The sequence below is a fragment of the Moschus berezovskii genome, chromosome 3 (genome assembly GCF_049115385.1).
Source record: "Moschus berezovskii isolate FMDL1 chromosome 3, NW_MosBer_1.0, whole genome shotgun sequence".
NCBI lineage: Eukaryota > Metazoa > Chordata > Mammalia > Artiodactyla > Moschidae > Moschus > Moschus berezovskii.
The window spans coordinates 56338866-56365658 of NC_142462.1; the positions used below are offsets into that span (position 1 = coordinate 56338866).

Sequence of the window (26793 nt, forward strand, 5' to 3'; positions counted from 1 at the left end):
ATGGATTTCCCAGGCAAGAATACTGGAGTGGGTTGCCATTGCCTTCTCGAGGGGATCCTCCCAACACAAGGATTGAACCAGATTCTTTATCACTAGTGCCACCTTAGACATACATTTTTAAACATGGATCAACTTTAGAAATGTTAAGTAAAAATTTATATAATCTTCCTATGACTCAGATGGTAAAGAATCTGCCTGCATTGCAGGAGACCCAGGTTCAATCCCTGGGTCAGGAAGATCCCCTGGAGAAGGAAATGGCAATCCACTCCAGTATTCTTGCCTGGAAAATCTCATGGACAGAGGAGGCTGGCTGGCTACTGTCCATGGGGTCACAAAGAGTTGGACACGACTAAGTGACTAACACACATTGTATATAAAATATACATTATACAGTTAGGTTAGGGATCCTCACATTAACACCCAGATTCAGTGTCTTACTGGGAGGACTCACAGGATTCAGTACTGAGTCACATGCATAGCTATGATTTCTTACAGTGAAGGCATATGAAGCAAAATTGTGAAAAGGCAAGGCATGGGCTTCAGTCTCGTGACGCCCGGTTTCCAGGAGTCCTCTCCCTGTGGAGTCACACAGGACAAGCTTATTTCCCTCAGCAGGGAGATAATGACAACACGTAAGAATTGTCACCTGCCAGGAAGCTTATTAGACATGCAACACTAGAGGTTTTATTGGGAGCTGGTGCACAGGCTGTCTGCCTGGCATGTACCAAAAGCTTCCAGAACAAAAGCAGGTGTTTAGGGTAAACAGTATTTTCAGTACCCACAGTTTAGGAACAGTGAGCCACTTTACCAGTTGTGGAAATGAGGGGAATCCTCTTGAAATCCTAATTCCAAATGCTAGTCATTGCCAGCCTGTAAGTAACCCTTTGAAAGGACAGCAAGCCTGTGATGTTCTTTTTTCTGCACAATGAAACAATGTTAATATAGTTGCCGTTTTAAAAATGTTGTTACAGTTTTATCATTTATGAAATTATTTTATAATAAAATTACTGGAAGGGGGAATGATAAACAGTTCAGGAGAGTGGTTATCTGGGCGTGGCCAATGTAGAACTTCAGTAATATTAGAAATACCCTATTTGTTATTTTTTAAGTTTTGTTATACATACATATATTCTTTTACACATGGCTTATCATAGTATATTGAATATAGTTCCCTGTGCTATACAGTAGGACCTTGGTGTTTATCCATTCTGTATATAATAGTTTTTACATCTCCTAACTCCCAATCCTTCCCTTCCACACCCTTCCTCCCCCTTGGCATCCACAAGTCTGTTCTCTATATTTTGGCCATGCCATATGCCTTACAGGATCTTAGTGCCCACCGGGCTCTAGGCAATGAAATCACAGAGTCCTAAATACTGGATCGCCAAGGATTTCCCTGTGTTGTATTTTAGATTTGACTTACTCTCTTTTTGCAAATGCAAGCCTCAGTGCTTTAACTGTAAAATGGAAGTAATACCACCACCTAATTCTACTCCTTGTTGTGAAGACTAGAAATTATAGTACCCAGCTAGACATTGCTGGTAACACAATAGGTGCTTTTGGGTCATGCTTGTTGGGGAAGGGCATTTGAGTTGATGTTAGCTTGCAGAGGACCAGAAGTCGGCAATAAACTGATGAGCTCTTAAATACAGTTTGTGGCTCTACTGTAGAAAGGAAGCTTCCAAGTGAGAATTTGATTTGAAGAAGCCCATTTGAGACAATTGGGCATTGAGTCCAATCTTCTAGGCATCCCTGGGCAGGTTTAGGGATAGTCACTTTACCAACCGAGGCTCCTTTTTCAGTAATAATTGATACTTCACTTGAGTACCTGTAAGGTTGCCTCTATCTCATATAGTCTATTCTTCCAGCTGTGCAGCATTGCATAGCATGTGTTATCTTCATTTTAGAGAAGAGTAAACAGGCTACAGGATTACCTGCCCAAGGTTGTATTATTGGTAAGTGGCAGAGACGGGCTGTGAGTCCAATTATTACGTTCTCCAGATTTGTTTATTTTACTCTCGGTCAGCCATCAGACATTTTGAGTGCCTAGAATATGTTGGCATTGGGGACTTTAAAATCAATTAAAACATAAGCTTGCCTCTCTGCTTCCAGTCTAAAGAAAGAAGTGGATGAATGAGTCCATGTGTATGGTGTGTGATGTGCTGGTTGAGAGGCAGTGTAGTCTGGTAGCAACTTGGTTCTGGAGCTGACTCCCAGGATTCAGGTCCTGGCTTTGTGATAGATTTGCTGTGGAAATTGGGGTAAGTTAATTTTTCTGTGGGTCTTTGAAAAAAGAAAAAAAGGTTTAAAAGGGTTAAGTGAGTTAATATTTGTGATTTGCTTAATATACACTACAATATTGTAGTTTTTCTTTAAGAGTAATAGACTGGTGGCGGGAAAGGGGTTACTGTAAGCTTGAGGAGTGGCATGTAGCAAAAGTGAGGTGTGAAATAGAAGCGTATTTTCGGAACTACAGATCGTGAAGGCAGTGAAGGTTCAGTATAGCAAAAAAATTAAACTTTTTTTAAGATTTATTTTATGTAATATTGTAATGCCATGGTCATGTCAAAATCTGAATTCTGTGATTGAATATTTCAAACTACAGATTTTATCCATAATGGAAATGAATGGTTGGTTGTACCACTAGATGGTGGTATTTTCAAATTTCAGTAGTCAGTTAGCTTACCCTATTTTTAAATCTCTTGGTATTTCAAATTGTTTCCTTCAGTTAGGGATTTGATTCTGAAGGATATTTTCCTTCAGTTAGGGATTTGATACCTGGCATGGGAAGATTTCCCTGAAGGGAGGGCATGGCAACCCACTCCAGTATTCTTGCCTGGAGAATGGTGGGCTACAGTCCATGGGATCCCTAAGAATCTAACATGATTGAAGTGACTTAGCACGCAAGTACAGTAGCGAGTAATAATTTTGTGTCAGGTTCGTTTACAATGGTTAGGTTTGCTGTTTTTATATATTACATACGAGAGGGGATTAAGGTACCAAAAATTATTTCTCCAGCATAATACTGATTGCTAAGCATTTATTGGATTATTTTGGAGTCATACTTCTTCAAGTACACTTACTTTATATAATACCTTTTATTTCCTTAATATATTTTATTGAGGTACAGTTGATTTATAATGTTTCGGGTACACAGCAAAGTGATTCAGTTATACACTTATTTTTGAGATTACTTTCCATTGTAGGTTATTATAAGATATTGACTAGTTATACAGTAAACCTTTGTTGCTTGTTGTGATACCTTTTAAAACAGATGTTGCGATAATTGGTAAAAGTCATTTTTATTGTTGCAGTGAATGGTGTTGACCTCACTCATGTAGCCCTCCATCTGTGTCTAGAATCATCTATAATCTCATATTGTTTTACCTGTGGGCAGATACTGTTCCTGTAGCTCATATCAATCTGTTGACGCATTGCCAGAATTTATGTTTTCAGGGGAAGAGAGAGTTGGGTTTAGAGTAAAAGATTTTCTGCTAAGATTAAAAATGTAAGTGGTAAGTTAAAAAAATTTACACAGTTGGAACAAGAGAGTTCTTTTAATAGGTTATCTTTAGGCTATGGACCTCATTATCTCTCATTTTCAGACAGTGTTTTCAGTAAATCTGATGATTATTCACCTTGAGGTTTGCCAACAATGATACACAGAGTACTGTGGTTTTGCTGAGGCAACCTGGGGCTTTGGAGATGGACAAACAGGATTTAGAGCTGACAGCTGTGAGGCTGTGGGTGAATGGTACTTGACCTTTTTTAGCCTGTTTCTTCATATAGAGAGGATAATAATCACCAAGGAAGCTAATTGAGAAAGTGAGAACTTACTTTGATACCTGTATAAACTGAATATATCAGACGAAATGTAGCCTTTCTGACAAGTGTGGGTGTTTTAAGTTTTAGGCTGTTTTATGTGGATTGCCTTTAGGGGAGATTTATGCATGTATGATTGCTTGTACCTAAACAAATGATCCGGGCTACTGTGCATTTTAAGTTCCTTTTGCTACATTTAACCAATTCTCCCTGTCCTTAGCCAATATCTTATCTTCTGTAGCAGTTAGTCCTTAGGTCTAGTATGTATGCCTACTACTGTTTAAATTTTTTTTTTTAGTTTCAGGCTTCTGTAGGTCAACAAAATAGATTATCAGATTTGTCCAAAAATGAATCTAAAGTACAAATAAGTGAGTTGTATGGGATCTGAAGAAGGTGTTTGCTATGAATAAAGTATGTGGATTATAATAAATTCCCTTGGGGTGGGGAGGGGTGAAGTACTTTCTTTAAAAAAACTTTTTGTATTCTCAAGATTAAAAAAACTAATTTTAGTAAATGCGCACATAAGCTTTCATCTTATAAGCAGCTGTCAAAGGTGAAGTTGTTAAAGTAGTGTTCGTATTATTTAAGATAAAATACACTGAAGTTTCCAATCAGATCTTAAGGATACTTTTTTTAATCCTGTTTTTACAAATCAGATAATTGTACTGAATTAAACTTATTTATTTATAGCTATGACTTCACGCCTATGGATTCTTCTGCAGTTTACGTGCTAAGTAGTATGGCTCGTCAGCGTCGTGCGTCTTTGTCTTGTGGAGGACCTGGAGGTCAAGACTTTGAAAGATCTGGATTCAGTAAAAACTGTGGCTCACCAGGATCATCACAGCTCTCTTCCAGTTCTTTGTACACTAAAGCTGTCAAAACCCACAGCTCAGGGACTGTGAGTGCCACCTCTCCTAACAAGTGCAAAAGACCAATGAATGCCTTCATGCTTTTTGCCAAAAAATACAGAGTTGAATATACTCAGATGTATCCAGGGAAAGATAACAGGTAAAAATAGTGATGATTCTGACTGTGATAATTGAATAATACTTTTGTGGAGTTCACAGGAACTGGGATAATTAAATCAACTTATTCTTCATTAGCTTCCATTATTGAATTCTGTTGTCCAGGTTGGCTTTAAAGTAAAAGTTAAGACGGATAATTAGGTTACCTAAGAGGTAAAGGTCTGCCTTCTAAAATAATATTAAATGTCACTTGCCTGTTAAGAGGACTTAGTTTTAACAGCTATTCCACTTTTATAGGAAACACTAGCACCTTCTTTTGTCAGACCTCAAGGAGGTGCTTTACCACTGTGTCATACCATGGGATGTGCAGGCGTTGGCAGTTTCTAATGACTGCCAGATTTGCCAAAAGACTAAACGTAGAGGTATCCTCAGTAGAGCTCAGGAATAAGTTTATTTGAGATGCTACTGACATATTACATACTAAGTTTCAGGTGGACAGCATAATGCTTTGCTGTTTGTATATAATAACATAGCAACAATAAGTCTAATTAATATACATCACCATGATTAGGAATTTTTTTTTGTGATGAGAACTTTTAAGATCGGCTTTCTTAGCAGTTTTCAAATACACCACAGTATTTATTACCCACTGTGCTCACCCTTCTGTACATTACAGCCCATCACTCACTTTATATCTGGAAGTTTGTACCTGTTGACCAGCTTCACCCATTTTGCCCATCCCAGATATTTTTATTTTTATTAAAAAGAGAAGCTGCTTCTACCAAATTGATCTGTGACTTGGGAATTGATACATATGTGAATAATTTGTAATCAAATAGTACATGTATCAACCATTATATGGTACCTTTACCCCAGAGACTATAAAAACTGGTTTTTATTTTCATCAAAGGTACAGTGTTTAACTGCATCAACTTATTATATTAAAAAATACATACATTTATAACATTTTAAATTTCAAGGAGTAGAGCATCTGTGGCGCCTTTTTAAAGCTTAGAGGCCAGTTTTCTAGCCTCCATATCAGCTGTTGTGAGAGCTTTTGTATGTTCTACACACAGTCATTGCAGATTTCTTTTTCATGTGAGTGTCATGAAGTTGAGAGTTAACTAAGGGTTAAGCTCTTCACAGAAGGAAAATAGTTATGTCTGCTTGTTCTGGATGAGATTATTTTAGTAGGTTTGGGAGCAGATTAGTAAATGAAAGTGTTAGTCGCTCAGTTGTGTCCCACTCTTTGCAACCCCATTTACTAGACTCTGTCCATGAGATTGTCCGGGCAAGAATACTGGAGTGGGTTGCCATTCCCTTCTCCAGGGGTTCTTCCCCACCCAGAGATTGGGCCTGGGTTTCCCGCATTGCCTGCAGATCCTTTACCATCTGAGCTACCAGGGAAGCCCTTTGATTAGTAAATAGGAAACAGCTTCAGATTTCAATCCTGATGTCTTACCAGTTTGATGTTTTCCTCCTTGAATTTATCCATTTTAAAGTACAAATGATGCCTGAGGTTTATTTGGTGGTGTCTTTAGGAGATAAGCAGTAAGTGCACAGTTACTGCCATTGTATTTTCATTATGGTTGCATGAAAGAAAACAGACTACTTGATGGGTTATGGGCACAAAGAAAAAGAAGAGCTTTTAATAGAAGGTGAATACTTTATGCTGCTGATACTAAACACTGCCTTAATATCGCAAACATTTTTGAAAAACTGATGTACCCAATGATAATTTAAACTGTTTCTCTGAATACTTTTTTTTCCTTCAAATCAAAACTGTGTAAAATAAATTTTTAGCCATTTTAGATGTTCTCGGACAATTGGAAATATTGGTCTTATTCCAGGAGGTTTTAATTGCCAAGATTATGATGAATGGACCATATGACTTAGGATTTTACTGGAAATGACTACTATAGTCTTGACCTTTCCTATTCTCTGTGTTGGAGAAGATTTTTGTTTTTCAACTTTGTATTTCTTCCTGAAGTAGGAGCACTTGACATGAGTTTTCTGAAAAATTCTTGCCTTCAACGTTGTGTAAATGTTTCTTTTATAGAGCCATAAGTGTGATCCTTGGTGACAGGTGGAAGAAAATGAAGAATGAAGAGAGGAGGATGTATACATTAGAAGCAAAGGCTTTGGCTGAAGAACAAAAACGTTTAAATCCTGACTGTTGGAAAAGGAAAAGAACCAATTCAGTATGTTTCAACAAATAGTTCCTTAAAGTGATCCTGACTTACCGCCAAAACTGTACTATCATATTAGAGCATTTGTTAGAATCTTTAAAAGGGTGTTGAAGCTGTTTCTCAGCCTTTTTATCTTTCAAAGCCTAACAATGTTTGTCCGTCATCATATCATGTAAGGCAGGCTGCCTTTCATCATTAGTGCCATTTACTCTTTTATCATGGAAAGTAGAAATGTTTGCTGGAGATGCCGAAGTGGAAAGATTTGGAATGTATTTCTCGTTGGGTTGAAAGATAATGATTATTAACTCATTAATATCACAGCAGAAAAATTTTCTAATTTGGGGTAGTATGTCTCAACAGCTTTTCTTAGTTGGTGATGGGTAAGATAAGTTAACCAACTTTCATGGGGACTTCTGACATTTGCCCAGAATTTCTAGGTTAAAAAATCTCAGGATGGAGAAGAAATAGAAAATTGTGAAGCCTGGTAAACAAGTTCGCACCATAATAATGCTGTATCAAACAGACTTGATTATTAGAACTTCTCCATTACTAGACTGGCATTTCTTAAGTCGTGTTTTTGATTAATTACGAGAAAACTTCACACGGTAGAATGAGCTTAATTTGAAATTTCACTTAAAAACAAAGGGACAACAGTATTTTGCAGCAGGAGTGCTGGCCAAGGATGTTCTAATTCATCCTGTGTGTTTGTCTGTTTCTGTTACAGTAACAGGTGTAGTTCACATCCACTTAAGAATTTCTTTTTAAAAAGTAGTCAGATTCCAGTATGAGAACATGACTAGACTGGGTTTTTTAAGTAATTACCTTAGGATCCCATGTGGTAGAACTTTGCCTGGATCCCCTTTCATTTCTGCTCATCCTAGTCCATCTCTCTTGTCTCATTTTCATAAATTTTCTGGTTGCTTGGACCACTGGGTATTAGCAAACTTTAAAAAATCTACCACTTTTGAGAAAGCAATCTTTTTTAATAGTATGGTTATTAATATATTTCCATCTTAGTTTTCATTTGTAAAATTATGTATTGATTTGTAAACATTCACTGAGTTTTAATTTTATTTCCACAGGGCTCACAACAACATTAAACAGGATGCTTATGTTAAGTCTGTATTTGCTTAAACATTGACTGTTGACGGAAAGATTTAAGAAGATGAAGGTCTCACCATTTGTCCTGAATCTGTGTGACCATAAGATACCGATAGCGTTGAGTCTTGAAATGATTTCTTAATATGAGTGAGGATTTGCTTTCTCCATTAGAGCATTAAGTAAGCTAAAACTATCAACATTGTAAACCAAATTGCCTTATTTTTCTTCCAAATTTCATATATGTCTATCAGGTAATATAGGCTTGAAAATTGATATCCTGTGGTGCTAAAGTACAGTAGAAAAGAGAGGAGAAGTGTATACATGTTTTATTTTAAATTGTACAAAAGGGGAATTTAAAAATATGTAACTGCTGTTTATACATTGGCTCCTTACTGCTTATTAATCTGTATTGTACACATAATGGGGAGCAGCGGAAGCCGGGAGTTGGCCTTCCTTGAGCAGCCGCCACATGGCTCAGCATGTGTGCCAAACACGGGGGCTCCTAGTCTGGCCAGTGCCAAGAGGTTGCCAGGACACAGGGCCGGTGGATGGTGTCAGTGCCAGCCTAAGAGCCACCTGCCGCGGCTCCTGGAGCATGCTGAGTTGGACACACCGGGTGGCGGCACCCATCCTTAATTTCAGTGGAGACCTAGCCCAGGCCAAGGTAAAGTTAGTTAATAGCATTGGATATAGTCACTGTAATGGTGCTATTAACAGTTGACACCATTGTATTTTTAACTTTGTGTCCTGTATCTCCTCAGCCACGTATCTTAATATCGTTATTTGTCATCGTATCTATGGTGGGGGCGGACTTTGCACTTACGCAGTGCAACACTTGCACTTTACTTTCCTCCAGCTGTCTACAATGAAAGCAAACACATTGGCAATAGAGCTGCTTTTGCTCTGAGCTACAATCATGGCTTTTCATGTTACTTACCAAGTGGTGTTTCTGGTTAGGAATCACAGCTATAAAATTGATTTCAGTTCATTACACTTCTTCATGATGTTGCCCCTAAATTTTGCACACTATATTCTTGTATATTATTTCAAATAAAATGAAAAAAATTGTTTATTTCTGACTTCTGATTTATCCTGACTGAACTTTATGAATGAGTCATCAGAATAATAACTTCAGGAAATGGAAAATATTTTACAAGTGGCATGTGGGATTTCAGAGTAAAAGTTAATTTTTAACTTGGCATCTCTCTTATAAAGTAGAACAGCCCCCAAAGTCTGCTCTTTAAACAAAGTGACACACACAGTATAAAGGAAAGATACAGTGAGACGCGGTTAAACAGCATTGAGCCCTACATCCTAGCTGGGATATGCCAATGGTTCCCAAACTGCTGCACATTGGAAACATTTCAGGATATTTAAAAAGTAATGCCTGGTTCCTACCCCCATACGTGTTAATATGGAGTACAAATTGGGCATCAGGATTATTTAAAGCTACCAGTGATTCTAATGTGTAGCCAAACGATGGAAACTACTGGGTTAAACTACTTTATCCAGCAAGAAAGGATGCCAGCTGGGAAGAAGCAATGTATTTACTACCTGACTTGACCCTATCCCTTAAGCTGTGGGGACTCTGTGATGGGAAAGAAGTTTCAGCTAATAGCCTCATAGAAAAACCTGATGGGGGGAGAGAAGAGTTTGGTTATCTTTTTGGAAAAATAAAGCTCTGCAGAGTTTCAAGGTGGTGGTGAATCTATTTTGACATTTTATGCTACTTAAGGTAGAAGGGCTTAAGAGGTCAACAAGGAAATACAGAAAAGTCAGTTACATTCATGAAACAGTAGATGGTAGCTGTCTTTTAGGATATGTATTTGCCACCCCTGGATGGGTTAGCACAAAATGGAGATTAAGAAATACTTCACATTCTTACTGAAGAGCCGACATAGCTTTCTGAAGCAGCTGAACCATTATGGGATAAACCGGTGCAAATTCTTTGCCTTCTCTGCTTCTTACTGATTGAACATAAGCTTCCAGAGCACCCCTGAAAACCAAAGGGAAACAATGTCAGAAGGCTATACAAATGAAACAAAACAGGTTGGAGGATGCCAACCTTTAAAACAAGCTCATTTCTGCTTTGCTCAGTCAACCAATGGCCCTCAAAACATTTGTCAGTAGGGTTCTGTGGTTAAGGTGCAGAGCTGTGCACAGTTTTCACCCTGCATTGCACTTAGTGGTCTAATCACACTCTGGCAGCTGAGATTCTGTTTCCCTTCCTTCCTATTGAAGAGACTTCTGCAGAGCCAAGTGCAGCCTGTTTCTGCACAGAGCTCACAAGGGGGCGCCCCACACCGCAGAGTGTGGACTGCACTGGAGGGGGCGGCGCCCTCACTGCGCACTAATGCTGCAGGGGCTCTATATTCCTGTTACTTAAAGAATGAACCCACAAGTAGGGTGAACTGTTCGTAGCCTCCAGTTGTTGGCAGACTGTGATAAGACAGCCTGAATTTAGCGATAGGTATGATAAATGTTCTCAATTAATTAGATCAGGGGGTCAGCAAACTACAGCACAGATCAAGTCCAGCCCTATGCTTGTTCATTTATGCATACTTTTCATTATTGGTCTATTTAAGTTCCAAGTAAAACAATCAAATTTTTGTTATAATCATTAAATCACACACTCCAGAGCATTTCCAAAGCTATCATAGCTCACATTCTGTCTCAAGTTTCATCTAATACGTAGTTCTTACATGTATTATTTGCTCCCAAACACTGAAAAAAACAGTCCTGTTATCAGGTTTGGTCGTTATTTTCATTCAACTACAGGGACTATATTTGATGGGAGTGTGGCCAGTTCAGTGCTCAGGTCATAGCACCCTTCCCTCAACCTTGCTACCCACTGTCATGGTTTTATTTGGAACTGAATTAAGAGATTGGAGAATCTCATCAGCTGTAACATGAAGGCCACTCTGGAGGAGGGGTACTGATAATGGAGGAGGCTGTGCATGTAGGCGTGGGGGCATATGGAAAAAATCTCTACCTTCTCAAATTGGCTGTGAACCTGAACCTGCTCTAAAATATAAAATCCTATAAAAAAGGAAAAAGACAAACCTCTGGTAAAAAACCTACACGAAGGGTAGTATTTGTCCCCTTACTATTTCAGTAAAGTGACCATCATCTCCCCATAGTCATAACTGTTCCAGTCCTACACGTAACCAGTTTTCAGTAATTTACCCTGCATATTACCACCTTACCTGTCTCCTAAGAAACCTGTATGCAGGTCAAGAAGCAACAGAAATGGACACGGAACAAAGGACTGGTTCAAAATTGGGAAAGGAGTAGGTCAAAAGCTGTATATTGTCACCCTGCTTATTTAACTTATAGCCAGAGTACATTATGCAAAATGCTGCTGCTGCTAAGTCGCTTCAGTCGTGTACTCTGTGCGACCCCATAGATGGCAGCCACCAGGCTCTGCCGTCCCTGGGATTCTCCAGGCAAGAACACGGAGTGGGTTGCCATTTCCTTCTCCAATGCATGAAAGTGAAGTTGCTCAGTCATATCCGACTCTTAGAGACTCCATGAACTGCAGCCCACCAGGCTCCTCCCTCCATGGGATTTTCCAGGCAAGAGTACTGGAGTGGGGTGCCATCGCCTTCTCCATGCAAAATACTAGGCTACATGAATCACAAGCTGGAAGCAAGACTGCCGCGAGAAATATCAATAATCTCAGACATGCAGATGATACCACTCTAATGGCAGAAAGCAAAGAGGAAATAAAGAGCTTCTTGATGAAACAGGAGAGTGAAAAAGATGGATTAAAAGTCAACATTCAACAAACAAATCATGGCATCCAGTCCCAACACTTCATGGCAAATAGATGGGGAAAAAGTGGAAACTGGCAGATTTTATTTTCTTGGTTTCCAAAATAACTGCGAATGCTGACAGCAGCCACAAAATTAAAAGATGTTTGCTCCTTGGAAGGAAATCTATGACAAACCTAGACGTATTAAAAAGCACAGCCATCACTTGCCCAAAACAGGTCTGTATAGTCAAAGCTATGGCTTTTCCAGTAGTCATGTATATAGATGTAAGAGCTGGACCATAAAGAAGGCTGAGCACCCAAGAATTTATGCTTTCAAATTGTGCTGGAGATCAAACCAGTCAATCCTAAAGGAAATCAACTCTCAATATTCATTGGAAGGACTGATGCTGAAGCTGAAGCACCAATTCTTTGGCCACCAGATGCAAAGAGCCCTCTCATTGTAAAAAACCCTGATGCTGGGAAAGACTGAAGAAAAGGGGTGACAGGATGAGATTACTGGATGGCATCAGTGACCCAATGGACAGGAGTTTGAGCAAACTCAGGGAGATAGTGAAGGGCAGAGGAGCCTGGTGTACTACAGTCCATGGGGAAACAGTCAGACATGACCTAGCAACTGAACAACATATTACCACATCTGGTCCCTCCTCTCACCTTTGCTTCAGTCTGAATCCTGCCATTTTGTGCCCTAATACTGGGGTAGCCTTGTGGGTGGTGGTCATCCCAGTGCCATTAGCCCTGCGCTAGAGGCCCACACTATAGCCAGGGCAGCCGCCTGTGGTCCACCACCTGCCATGCCCTCCTGCCCCCGGGACAGTGTCTACGTTCACAACCCTACTGCACACCAGCTTCATCGTCAACCTTCCCCAACTGTGTCACTGCTGGGCCCCAAACTGTATGCTGTACCTAAAAAGACCCTCAAATCATTAGTTTCTGTTGTCTGTGTTACCGACACAGGCACAGCCCAACCCCTATGCCCACCCACTGAAACACTGGGGTGCCTGTGCAAATACTCTAAAGTTGAGCTCCAAAAAAAGGCCTGTTTCCCTCTGTCCACACCATCTCATCGTTAGTGAGAGCCAGTCTTTAAGTTAGTGAGAACCTTCCTCGGGACTTATCTTTACACGTGCCACCCCCAACCCCATCCCACTTCTTCCTTGTAAGAGCTTTTACTTAGAACCAGCTCAAGTGCTTTGTTTTTGATAAAGCCTTTCCTAATTCCAGGCAGCACAAAACAAACCACCCTGGAGTCACAAGAAGTGGAAAAGTCTAGGACTTCTGTGCCAATAGCACAGCTTAGCAGGACCCTTAGCAGCATTTGGGGATGGATCTCTGAAAGCCGGCTTCATACTTCACTACTCACAATGAAGTAATCAACCCAGAAACCAGCAGCGCAGGGGGTGGGGGTGGGGGTGTGGAAGCCTGGCGGGAACAGATGGGGACTTCCCTGGTGGCCGAGTGGTTAAGAATCTATCTGCCAATACAGATGTGGGTTCCATCTCTGGTCCGGAAGGATCCCACGCGCTGCAGGGCAACCGAGTCTGTGTGCCACAGCTACTGAGTTTGCTCTCTAGAGTCCGCGAGCCATGACAAGAGAAGCCGTAGCATTGAGAAGCCCAGGCACCTCAGCAAGAGGGCAGCCCCTGCTCGCCACAACTAGAGAAAGCCCATGCACAACAATAAAGACCCAGCCCCCACCATAAATAAATAAATTTTTTAAAAAAGCACAATCGGTACATTAGGCTCTGCCCCCCGACCAAGCTGTGTGATCTAGACTGTGTCTTGAGCCCGTCCATCGGCAAAGTGGGAAGAATACCCACAAGATCTAATTTAGTTAGAATTAAAGGCTTGTCCTGTGAGGCACCCGGCTCTCTTTGAGGTACACTTCTGAACTGATGAAGCCCTCCAACATGGTTTTCCCCACTGCACTTCTGCACTGGGAGTTCAGAGTCTTAGCCACTGGACCACCAGGGAGGTCCCCCCACTGCACTTCTGATGGCCTCGGATTCTCTATGTAAAGAGCAGGTCTTTACCCTTCTGCCCACATGATCACACTGCAGTGTAAGGATCTCTGTGCTGGGCAGTTTCACTCTTACGATGTAACAATCATTTCATGCATGAATGGAGCCCCAGGACTAGTGCTTGACAAATGCACAGTGAATGAATTTTAAAAGTGAATTAGATACAGGAAGATACGGCTATGATGAAAAGGACAAAAGCACTGAAGAAAGTATAAGAGAAGCATGAGTGTAGGGGATCCTCAACAGTACATGCACGTAGATTGGAATCTAACAAATGCCCTTAGAGAAGAATGTTCTGTGAGACGCCTTATTCATGTCAGAGATGAGGCTTAAACGAAGCTGTTTCTCTGTGAGGAAAACGTGCTTCTTTTAGTGATACTATTCAAGTTGCCATGGCATCCCAGGCACTCGGCCCACTCCCACCATGCAGGCCCTGCAGACTCGCACAAAGTAGAGAAACCCAAGGGTCCACAGTCTTTGAGGCGATCGATGGTGTGGATGTTATCAGTCTAAGAAATCAGAGCACTGAAATTCACAGAAACTGTCATCATTCTGCAGTGAATGGGTTAGAGGGTGAGAGTCATTTTATCTAATATTTAGACAAAAATCCACGTAGCATTTTGTCTGCTTTCAGAACAGTAAGACATTACATAAAGCCACACAGTATGTGGAAGAACAGAAATCAGTGTGGTTAGTGCTTTTAGTTTTGTTCATCAAAAACACTATGAGAACTATGGAGAGAAAAAGGATTAAAGCTGCCCTCCCACGTAAACTCAGAGCAAGATTTTCAAGCAATTATTATATTTCTTCATTTGCCTAAGCAAAAAACATCAGCTTTCTTGGAAATTGGGCCAAACATTATGTAAGACTCTAAACTCTGGTTTGTATCCAAAATAGGAAGATTATTAAAGTTATCCTTATTGAAAAAAAAAGTAGCATAGGAATTCTGCAAACATTTAGTAGAGGACGGGGTTGTGTTGACAACACTGCATTGTGATATAAGTGGAGGTTTTCATAGAAAACAAAACTGATTTTTGTCAGCCATGAAATAACAGTGTGCTTAATACTGAAACACATACATGACTTAAAAAACTACCTGTGCCTTCACAGGCTCTCCCCTGGCTCCATCCACCTCAGGATCTCATCTTAGGCACCCAGTTCCCAGAATGGGTAGGGATCTCATGCCACTGGAACATCAGCTCCTATGAGACCAAACTTCACCCTCCATCCATAGGGGTCCTGTGGTCCTATAGAAGTGGAGGAGCTGAGGGAATGGTTCCCAGTCTGTGGGTCCTGGATGCCTGTTGGCGGGGGGGGGGGGGGGGGTTGGTTCAAGGATGCACTTGGCACAAAGAACTGTCTGACGATCGTACAGATGTAAAGTACCAATCAGCAAATAAAGTCTGTAGACAGTTGTGACACCATAAAGGTGCTCCCCTACTGAGACTCAGGAGGAGCAAAGGCGAGGGGGCCACAGTCAGAAAAGTTGCTGCCCCACTGCCAGTTATCAAGAGCCAGTGGGTTTGCGGCCAATCCTACCGCTTCGGCAGAGCTTAAGGAATCTTTGCATCAAAACCTCAGCCTTCATCTTTGTAGAGAACACAAGCAACACTTGCAGGCTCTCCCGCTGCCGCCCTCCCGCCGAGGGCACACAGGCCTGCCTGCTGGGGAGGTGCCATCTTCCCCACGTCCCCCACATGGCCCCAGGAGTTACTGGTTTATTAAGTTGACTAGGATTCATTCAAACTCTAGAGAAAATATCTGGCGTCAAAAGGAAGAAGAAAGGAAGGCAGAAGAGAGGTCATTACTTGCCATTAGTTCCGCAGTAGTTGCTGTAACCTCGATCTGCCCTACTTATGACAACGCAACACACCGTGCCGGGAGCAGCAGATGCAGCAAGGTTTGCCCCAAAGCTAAAACAAATTTACTGACATTTAAAGGACAGTACTCACCCTGGGTTTATCTACAGGGGCAAGAAATTCATCCAGCGGTGCTTCAGTATGCAGGGAAGAAACCAGTTTTGCAATGACAGACAAGAAAGAGGGTACTCTAGGACAAAGCGCCCCTCCCTGCCATCGGCCTGGGCCAGAGGAGAAGCAGTGTTTTGAAATCCCTCAAGGAGGGCTTCATTCCCCACTCAGAGTGGAAGGCTCTAATAGCAGCCGTGTGTGCAGTGATGGGCAGGCCTTCTTCAGAAAGCATGACAGTATTTTTGAGCGTGATTTTCGGTTGCTAAATATAGGCTTAGCAACAGCACTGCTGATGATATCACTCAGGAGACATTTTTAAAAAGAAGCAAAAGAAAACAGATCTGTGATGTGCCCACAGCAGGACAACTGTTGTAGATGAACTCCATCCAACTCTCTAAGAAGACAAAAGTGCACCCTGTTCAATAACTGAGTCCCGAGTCCTCTTCTATCAGCCAGTGCACTGCAGCTGGGTGAGTCTTCGGGCCTCAGGGGAAACTCACAGACATCACAACCCCCACGGCAGCCCCAAGCAGAGTCCCTCATTCGCACCTGAAGCCTTTTCTGAAACCAGCTCAACCAGACACTGCGCTGACGGTGACAGATCACCACACATCCTGCCCGGTTTCTGGATCAGATGCTCTTAGACGAGAGAGTAACAGACCAGCAAGGAAGAAGAGCAGATGCGGGCCAACCTCCACTTTATCCACACAGGCGCTGGCGGAGCCAAGGGCTCCCCTGGGCTCCAATCATCATGCTTGAGCTCAGTTCCCCTCCCAGGACCTGGTGGGCTGACGTTTCCTCCCGTGACCTCCCACAGCTTCCTTCTTCTGTGGGGTCTCTCACCTGGCACCTCGGTTTCAGTCCTGGCTATGCTGTAAGGAGCTGCCCAGCCACTTTAAGGAATCCTGATGCCAGGGCCCAACCCCAGAGATTCTGAGGGAGTTGAGGGTATGGTCTCTATACCAGGATTTTTCAAAGCTCTGTAAATGACTCTTGGGTGCAAACACAGTTGAGAATCGCTTTACACATGAGCCCCACACTGCCCTTGGACAACCCAACTTACCCCGAGTTCAGGCCTAAGCGAACGTGTTTGGTGCTGTTTCCCAGACCAGCAGCATTAGGAGCCCTTTGAAGAGCTGAGGATGGCTCCCAGAGTGATTTAAGAGGTACGGCTGATGGGCTTTGGAGAATGAGGGTGACCAAGGAGGTGAATGATGGCTTAAAGGTTTTCTAGCTTGGCTGAATACAGCTGACAGTGACACCCCAACCAACATAGTGAGTCTAGGAGAACTAAGCAGGTTTGAGAGGAAAGATGATTTAAACATTTTAGGGTTGAGATTTCTGTGGGATTTTGAGTGGTGACATGTAACAGCAAGTTTGCCGGCCTGAGACCCCGAGCAACCAAGGTGAACCACAGTCCCGGGGTCGCAGGACAGAAGAGTCACTAGAGTCACCGGTCTGAGTGAGCTCACCGGGGAACCGAAATACAGACTGAATGTGACAGAAAAGCAGCCAGGGACACAGCGTGGGAAGCGATGGCATTCCAGGGGTGGACAGAAGAAGACAACTCAGCAGACGAGACTGAGGGAAAACCAGTCAGAGGTCAGAGCAGGAACAAACGACCGAGGGGTCAGGAAAGATCCGAGAAGGCGGGGCCTGTCTGCTAGCTTTGTGTCCTAAGGGCCTTGCACATAGTGGGCATTAATAAAAATGTGTGGAGTTGGTCAGGGGATGAGTTTTAAGAAGGAAGTGGTGGTAACTTTCAGCTAAAGCTGCACAGTGAGATTGAGAGAACAAACACTGGGATTTGGTGGCTAAGAGGTCTCGGCAGGTCTTGGTGACAGAAATGTCAAAGGAGTGGTGCTGATGCAGGAGAGATGCTTAGTAAGTTACATGTGACAGTGGAAGCGTTCCTCCCTGGGCATGGTGGGGGTGTGCGGGGTGTGTGTATGTGTGTATGTATGTGTGTGCGCGTAGAGTGTATGTGCACGCACACGCAGGGGTGTGCGGGGGTGTGTGTGTGTGCAGGGGCATGCGGTGCCTGTGCATATGTGACAGTGGAAACATCCCTCCCTGAGCATGGCAGGTGTGTGTGTGTGTGTGTGTGTGTGTGCAGGTTGTGTGCATACAATGAGAGTGGAAACATCCCTCCCTGAGCATGGCAGGTGTGTGTGTGTGTGTGTGTGTGTGTGTGCAGGTTGTGTGCATACAATGAGAGTGGAAACATCCCTCCCTGAGCATGGCAGGTGTGTGTGTGTGTGTGTGTGTGTGTGCAGGTTGTGTGCATACAATGAGAGTGGAAACATCCCTCCCTGAGCATGGCAGGTGTGTGTGTGTGGGTGTGTGTGTGTGTGCGTGTGTGTGTGTGTGCGCGGGGTGTGTGCATACATTGAGAGTGGAAACATCCCTCCCTGAGCATGGCAGGTGTGCGCGAGGGGGTTGTGTGTGTGTGCAGGGGTGCGCGAGGTGTGTGTGGGTGTGGGTGTGCAGGGTGTGTGTGTCTGCATGTGCGTGCACACGTGCATAAATACACCTGTGAGGCACCAGGCTGCGGGGTGTCCACTAACAACTGTACCACATTTTACTCACATCTGGACTCCACCACTTCAGTAACTGCCCCACGCAGAAAAGAAGCAGAAAATGTGGAGCCAAGGCCAGGAGTCGTTTCATAGCTGAGGATGGTTCTCAAAGTGCGAGGTTCTTAGGGCTGCATCAGGCAAAGGACAGCACTAGCAGATGGAGGGACATGGAAGCAAACCCTGCTGGGCCCACCAGCTCTCCTGGTGGCGCTCTGGCAGGTGAGGCCCGGGGTGCACCACGTGGACACACCTACCTGGGCCCCTCTCCCTGGCGTCCCCCAGGCCCTGGGCTTCAAGAACACACAGGTGCGCCTGCCACACGTGGCTTTACCTGATGAGGAGGAGCCTGTCCTTTTCAGAAGGGTGATCATCCAGCCACTGGGAGAAGCGAGCGTGGGACCACTCCGCCCTCTGTGGGTGGAAACAGAGTTAGAGAGCGGCTACACCCTGTCCTGTCCTGTAGGGCGTTTGCAGGTTCGGAGAGGATCTCTGGGACTCCCGGGATCAGAGGACCCCAGACACCGGCCCCAAAGGCAGGCAGCATGGCCCTTGGTGCACCTTCCCAACCCCAGGGAGCCTTTCAGGTCTGTCAGTTGAAGGTGGGTCAGCAAAGGAAATGGGGCCTCTGTCAAAAAAGCTTTATAAACATAAATTACTCGCATCACTGTTATTTAAAGGGCTAATTCTAGATGTGGCAGGTGATCTATACATTGATGAGAAAGTAGGGCCTGGGTAGTGGGAATCTTCTCTCCTGAATCATTCGCTGTTAAGACACAAACTCATGCCTTCTCTCGGCAGGAGAAGGCCAGAAACTTCAGTGAGTTAGGAGTGGGGTGGGGGCAGTCCCCCGCATTCTAAGACAAGTAAGAGGATTCTGGTTTCACCTCCTTACCTGGAAGGGGGATTTCAGTTCTGGGGGTGCTCTTGTGAACAAAAACTGAATAATGATGCTGAATGGAATTATGTCCCCCAGTGCAGGGCTGCTGGCCACGTGTTCACTTGTTTGGAAGAGCAGTGGTCTAAATGAAGGAAATGCAGAAGTCATTTAATGCTGTTCAATATGGAAAGAGGTGATTCAGTAGAAGAATCATAATAGCACATTAGCATTAGTGTAATAGAATAATACATAATAGAATGAATAATAGCAGTCTTCCTAGACTGGATAATTCTTAACCATTTCTTAGCCTAACACACACATACACACACACACACACACGTAGGCTGACTCTCCCTTCAGCTCCTTTCTTGGCCCCCAGCTCACTGCCTTTGGGTCTGACTTTAAGGTGATTCAGCAAAACCCTCTCTTAGAGCTCATCTGATAAACGGCTAAAATGAAAGCACACAGTTAAAGCCTTCAAGTAGTTCTAACTAAATGGTTCTAACGGTGGCCAAAACTTTCAGCTTTTATTTTATATATAATCCTTCCATGGGCTATAAGCTAATTTGGATAAATTCAACCATTTTCTATACAGCTTTTCAAAGGGCAATTATATCCTTATATAAATGACATTATTACCTCGCTGGGCATCCCTCTCTTCTAAAACACTGTGTGTCTAGGTGTTACCATCCAAGATAGGCTTGTCTCATTTTACTGGGCTTCACAGATTTGGTGGGTTTTTTTCGGGTTTGCTTTTTTTTTTTTTTTTACAAACTGAAGGTTTGTGCAACCCTGCTCTGTGGTGTCAGATGATGGTTAGCATCTTTTTTTAGCAATATTTTTAATTAAGATATGTACAATTTTTTTAGACATAATGTTGCTACATCCTTAATTAACTAGAGGATAGTTTAAATACAGCTTTAATATGCACTGGGAAACCAAAGAATTCATGTGACTGGCTTTACTCTGAGAGTTGCTGTGAGGCAGTGGGCTAGAACCGAACCTGTAATATCTCTAGTGTACGCCTGCTTGCATTTTACAGGAACCTGCAGGCAAATCTACCCTGTTACTAACCACCTACTACCTTGTCAAAATGCTGGCAAAAATAATTTGAAACTTGCACTGACTCTTCCTTGGCTTTGGGCTCTGATACAGGCCAAGCTGTAGAGGCTGAATCTCAAGAGGTAAGATGGCAACATCTGACTGAGCAGAGATTCTGAAGTCTGCACAGCAGCTCTGTACCCTGGCCTCGCACTGCACCCCATGCTATTTACTCCAGTCTACAGCTGAGGGCCTGCACAAAGCAGGACAAGCTTCTTCACCACAGTGACGGCTCACTCAAGAGTCGGGAGAGCTCTCACCAGACAGCTGGTTCCGGCTGGATCCAGAATACTATTGGAAAGAATGTCTTTATATTAACTATTCTATAAGTAAAATTTGGGGCTTCCCAGGTGGCTCAGTGGCAAAAAATACACTTGCGAACCAGGAGACGTGATTTCAATCCCTCGGAGGGGAAGATCCCCTGGAGAAGGAAACGGCAACCCACTCCAGTATTCTTGCCTGGGAAATCCCATGGACAGAGGAGCCTGGTGGGCTACAGTCCACTGGGGTCCCAAAAGAGCCAGACATGTTTGAGTGACTAAGTAAAATTTATCCCTTGTAGGAAGTTTTCTAATTTCAACTGTTCTATAACAATAACATCATTCTGTAATTTGTAGTCTTTAGCTACTGTGGAAACTCTTCAGTTCACTTGCGCTGTTAGCAGACATCCATAAAGGTCTGAATCAGGTCCTCCGCGGGAGCGGGACTAGGGTCTTCCCATGGCCCCGGGTGGTATGCTCACCTCAGACATTCTCAAGGTCAGTCACCTCACAGGGTTCTATGCTGCAGAGCTGTAGGCAGCACATTCAGCACCTACTCGGGTATGAAAACATCGCTGCAGGAACTTTTGGTCTGCCTGGAGGCATGCCTGTAAGTCGTTCCCTTGTGCATGGAAAATCCCATCTCCACAGAGCAAAACTCCCAGTTTCCACCACACAGGGCACTGACGGAAAGCTTCATAAACGTGAACTGGTTCGCTCCTCCAACAACCCTATCAGGCAGGCACTGCTGCACCCGCATTTTACAGATAAGCATACCAGGAGGAAGAGAGCGAGTAAAAGCCAGGAAAGGGTACAACACAGACTCAAACTTCATTTTGCTAGGCAGCCTCTTTTAGTGTATCAACTGGAGTGACTATGCATCTGTTTTTAGAACAGACTTATTCTCAGAGAGAAACAAAGACCCCTTGGAGAAAGCACAACTTCAAACTGTCAACAGCTCCTATGCGATAACCTGAGCAAATGAATGCTTCCAGCATGCTGTCTAAAGGCTATGCAGTTAGTATCTATTTAGTAACCCCAGATTCTCTCTATGGTCAAAGTGGATCTCCAGTCACCCACCTACTTGAACCATCTCATCACACTCTCTCGTGGAATTATTTTCACCTGGCATGACCTGAAGGTCCTGTGGGGTGATGACTGGCATGGTCTCAGAGGCCTCTGGAAGCTGACTCTGGGCGGAGGGGATGACACTGCACCCCAGAGCTCCACTTCCTATAGCTGGCAGACCCCTGTTCTGGCAGGGGAAGCTGAAAACGCCTTACAGCCTGAGGTCCTCGGGTGCTGAACAGCTGCCATTCCCATCCTCCAAGTCCAGCCAGGGGCCAAGAGCACCACTGACATGACTGCTTCCAGGTTAGAACTAAACAGGGGGAGGAGCCAGTCGGGAGGGGTTCCTCTACTGGGCCATGGGCTCACCCTGCAGGTCCGGCATACGTGAAAGGCCACCCAGAGCCATGTGCCAAGACAGGGGAGCACATGCCTCCCCCTCTCTCCAGCCACCCATGGGCCGGTGAGGGGCCTCCCCTGCCCCAGTAAAGCCTACTCTCTGCTACAGCATGTGACATGGTAGGATTCACCTGGAACCCTGGCTGATGACAGGAGACCCAGGGCAGGGGCCAGTCCTGTATGACAGTCCTCAACTCACTGAAAAGCAGCCACATGGAGTCCTTTCTGCCACTAGGACAGGAAGATGACCAGGCACTTTGGTCCCTAGGCTCTCTAGGTGCTCACTATCTGAAGCCCCACGGACACATGAGAATGAAACACTAAGAAACACTGAACTATTTTCCAAACAACTGACACATTTTCTTCTTTCTGAAAATGGGAATTACACAGCTGATTCTGTTCCTCTTTTATCTTCGGCTTCGGGAAATTTAAAGTCAAATTTGAAACTTGTCTACAGCAATTAAATTAGTTGTACAATTTGAATATCTGTGTCTGTATACACACACACACACTGGTTGTGCCATGTGGCTTGCAGGATCTTTGTTTCCTGACCAGGGATTGAGCCCAGACCCGCAGCAGTGACAGTGCTGAGTCCTGGCCACTGGACCGCCAGGGAAGTCCCACCCATCAATAAACACTACAAGGGTGGAAAGGGAAGAAGGGTGAGAAAGGGAGTGGGAGGGAGAAACAATCTGAAACGCGTCCCGTCCAGCAGCCCAGCTGAGCTGTGCACCGTGGCTGCTGTTGGTGACTCCAGCATAGGGCAAAGCCTGGGAGAAACCAGCTCACTTTGAAATAGCATCTTTTGGTCAATCATCTGTCCCTTTGAAGCTCTGAGTCACAGATGTTCTTTTTCTGCCAAGACCAAATGTAGCCACTAACAGGACTGCCAAAAAAGCCATGGGAAGCAAAACTGGATTTGATTTGGTATTATGCCTCACTGACACAATTACCTGTAAACACTGACTGCAGACATTTTGTTTCTGGTGCTTGTTTTAAGAAGCGGAAAGAACACAGCATGAAAACCCCCATCCTCCCTGATTGCAGGTGGAATCTGAAATACCAGGGAGTTCAAAAAATATATCACCATCTGAGGTGATACAAGGAACAAAAGGAAACAAATTAAGGTATTACAGAATGCAGACAGCCCAATGCCACAAAATCATTCTGAGAAAAAATACTCCAAAAAGCAGCGCTTTCAAGGTTAAACCTCACAGGCAGCTAGTAGTCTTAATTAATCAAGTATTAGGTCTCATTAGAATAAAAAAGTATGCTTCTAGTAGAGATCTCCACATGTAAGGGATCTGTGCAGCTGTTGGTCCTCTGTTAAGGCCAGTTCTGAAGTGGAGTGAGACCCAAGTCCTCCTGTTCGCATGTCCAGAGCCAGTGTTCGAGAGGGTCTGTGCTGCGTGCTGCCTGCCACTACCCCCACTCCAAAGCTGTTTTGGCGAGGGGCCAGGAAGGAGGCCAGACTGCCGAGACCCGGAATCAGCATAGAAATGAGGGGGCGGGGAGGACACAAGACTTCTCCCTGCCCTGGACATGGTGGGGTTTCGGAGAGACGGGAAGAGGTCCACATATGGTGGCTGGAGGGGCTGTGTGTGTCCCAGGCCAGAACAAAGCAGGAGGCTGACGTCTGGGGGTGAGTCAGGGCTCAGAGCAGAGAGGTGAGAGGCCCTCCAGGTTCCGGTCTTGGGGTCCAAGGTTGTCTGTCCCACGGGACTAGGATGCAAAGGAGGCACGGATTTCAGACATTTTCTAGGAACAAAAGTCCACACATGGTTCAAGACTCCTGAGGCATCTCCTGGCAGGCTGTCTGCAGCGCAAGTCAGGGAGACAGGGCATTTCAGATTAGCAGGGCACGGCCAGAGGTCTCAAATGCAGCCCCACAGCTCATAGCTCTCACACATGCAGTCTGAAAACCGATCCCTCAGCCCCGAATGAGCCCCCGATTCTCAACTGTCGTCCTGAAGATGGAAGGAGAAAATCCCAGGACAATGCTCAGCACAGGCTAACATACAATAAACGACCAAACGACGACTGCGAGAATAAAGATGACAAAATGAAACGTCCAGCCCTGCATGTTCACCCAGGAGCTCCCGGAACTGCTGAAGTACTGGCAGACAGCAAAGCAAACCAAACCCCAGATGTGGCTGCCTTCTGGCTCCAACGCTGACATTAGAAACTCGGAATTAAGAACCCAGAAACTGTAGAAATCGTGACTGCAGAGCGTGGCCTAAGTGGAAAGGAGGAACAGAACCTATCTGGGGTCCTGGGGCTGGGGGCGCTCATGCTGGAGGCTGTGGAGACGGCCACTGTCGGGTCTGAAGACACACAGGCCAGGCCGTGCTCTGAGTCTCAAGCATCAGGTGATCAGGGAGGTCAACTGTAGCTATGGGAAACCCTCACCAATCCTCCAGCTGAAGACTGCTGACGTGAATGCTGCACTCTGTAGAGTTACTGATGGTCTCCCTTCTCCAGTGCCCCGCATGCTAACAGACCCATCAGAACAGCCCCTATCTCCTGGCAGCTCTCAGTGCTTTTTCATTAAATCTGAGGAGGCTTTCAGCAGAGCAGGCTGTGGATGTAATTCAGGGACCAGGCTATTTCCTGGGGAGTGGGGACGCTGGGGCCTGCTAGAAGGCAGGGTCTTTAGTGATCTGCACGGACAGGCCCCTGGCCAGGTGGAGAGAAGGAAACCTCCCGCACGAGCACCGCTTGGGGGACACCACCATGCTGCAGAGGGATGGACGGGGATGCGGGCTCATGTGTCCCGCGTGCAGCTACAACACAAATACCCAGGGGCAAGTCGGTAAAGCCAGCAGCTTTCTGAGGCAGCCTTCTCTCTGGGGGAAAAGATTCCTGCTGCCTGAGAAATTCTAATGTAGACAGGAAAATGTAAATGCATGGAAGAAGCTCGCCGGCCTAATTAAAGAGTCCACTAATATCACCATCAAGGAGAACGCCCTGAGGCAGATGGCTGCCTGATGCGGGAAGGGCATGCTTGCCAGGGCGAGGGTGTCTGGGGAGGGGGGAGGGAAGGCTGCACCTGAGGTCCGGGCTGGAGGCGCCCCGCCTGGCTCTGTCACCCTCCCTGGCACTGGGCCTGTTGCCCCTCCTGTAGCCACTGCCTCTAAACCTGCTGGGGCTTTGGTTGTCTGGCTGTTTTTTTTGCCCCCCAACCCCTTACTATATAATATTTTTGTATATTTTATGATATTTTTAGGCTCACTTGTTATTTTTAAATGGGAGAAATACTGTAAGAGGAATTTTAAAATATATTTGTTGACATTTCTAACTACAAATATAAAACAACCAAAGCAAAACCTTTGAAAAATTTAAGAAATCTCTTTTTAAAAAAACCACTAGAAACAATGCTACTCTCCAAAGGTAGTATTTTGATGCTCATCCTTGACTTCTCCTCTCCAAAGCCACAGGTCATTATTTTTAAAACAGCAGGGATGCCTATTGTATATACTGGTGAGTAGCCTGTTTTTTCATTTTGTGATACACTGGGAAGTATTTTTCTTTTTCTTGGACGTTAACTAACAGTATAAATTTTTAATTGGCTGCATATATTTGATCTGATGAATGTGGCCTATTTTAGCCCGTTTCCTACTGATGGCCACTGAGCTGGTTCGGATATAACTTAGAACCTTCAGTCCAGGAACAAAAGTCCAGATCAATTATGGAAATAACCACTAGATGATGCCTTTTCCTTGTCATAGCACTGACAAGAAGATGAACAAGAGTGGGCACCACTGCAACTGCTCAGGACTAAATTCTGGAGAAGACAAGTTTTTGCAGGAAGCAAGAGCAAGGCCTAGAAGTGAGTTACTGGAATAAAGAGGACTCTGTATTGACTGACTCCTCTCTCGGAAGGGGTTCTGCGGGACTTCCACACGGGCATGCTGTCCTAAGTCAACTCCCCTCTCAGGACAACTGCAGAGAAACTGGCAGGGCCAGGGCCTTGCCCAATCACGTTTACAGACAGAGGCAGCAGAACTGTCATCTCTCTTCTCCAAAGATAGGTCCTAAAACCTTTCCAGCCTAGGGCTAGATCTGAACCCCAGAATATACTACACTTTATTTCCTGATCCACTTAATCCTAAAATCTTTATCAAATGGTGTCCAAAACCACTCAAACAACTGAGAAAGCATTAGAATCAATCCAAAAGATTTCTGTAGGTTCACTGTATCTGTAGGAATCAGTTCAGTTCAGTTGCTCGGTTGTGTCTGACTCTTTTTGACCCCATGGACTGCAGCACGCCAGGCTTCCCTGTCCATCCCATTTCCAGGAGTTTACTTAAACTCATGTCCACTGAGTTGGAGATGCCATCCAACCATCTCAGCATCTGTTGTCCCCTTCTCTTCCTGACTTCAATCTTTGCCAGCATCAGGGTCTTTTCAAATGAGTTCGTTCTTCGCATTAGGTGGCCAAAGTATTGAAGTTTCAGCTTCAGCATCAGTCCTTCCAATGAATATTCTGGGCTGATTTCCTTAAGGATTGACTGGCTTGAGCTCCCTGCAGTCCAAGGGACTCTCAAGAGTCTTCTCCAAACCACAATTCAAAAATATCCATTCTCTGGTGCTCAGTTTTCTTTGTAGTCCAACTATGACATCCATACATGACTAATGGAAAAACCATAGCTTTGACTAGATGGACCTT

General features: G+C 44.4%; 2 protein-coding genes across 5 annotated transcripts in view; one reads left to right on the plus strand and one right to left on the minus strand.

The window, feature by feature from the left end:
• HBP1 (HMG-box transcription factor 1) overlaps window positions 1–9156 on the plus strand; it is a 31319-nt gene extending 22163 nt beyond the window's left edge. For all 4 annotated transcript variants that reach the window (XM_055420769.2, XM_055420772.2, XM_088834308.1 and 1 more), the window contains 3 exons: window positions 4513–4830; window positions 6847–6988; window positions 8059–9156. In XM_055420769.2, coding sequence (XP_055276744.1) covers window positions 4513–4830; window positions 6847–6988; window positions 8059–8076 — 478 coding nt within the window. In that variant the 3' untranslated portion in view covers window positions 8077–9156. The remainder of the gene's footprint in view (window positions 1–4512; window positions 4831–6846; window positions 6989–8058) is intronic.
• Window positions 6839–26793, minus strand: part of COG5 (component of oligomeric golgi complex 5) — a 287797-nt gene continuing 267842 nt past the window's right edge. The window contains exons 20-22 of the mRNA XM_088834301.1: window positions 19312–19438; window positions 18751–18830; window positions 6839–10073 (exon numbers count right to left, since the gene is read on the minus strand). Coding sequence (XP_088690427.1) covers window positions 9959–10073; window positions 18751–18830; window positions 19312–19438 — 322 coding nt within the window. The 3' untranslated portion in view covers window positions 6839–9958. The remainder of the gene's footprint in view (window positions 10074–18750; window positions 18831–19311; window positions 19439–26793) is intronic.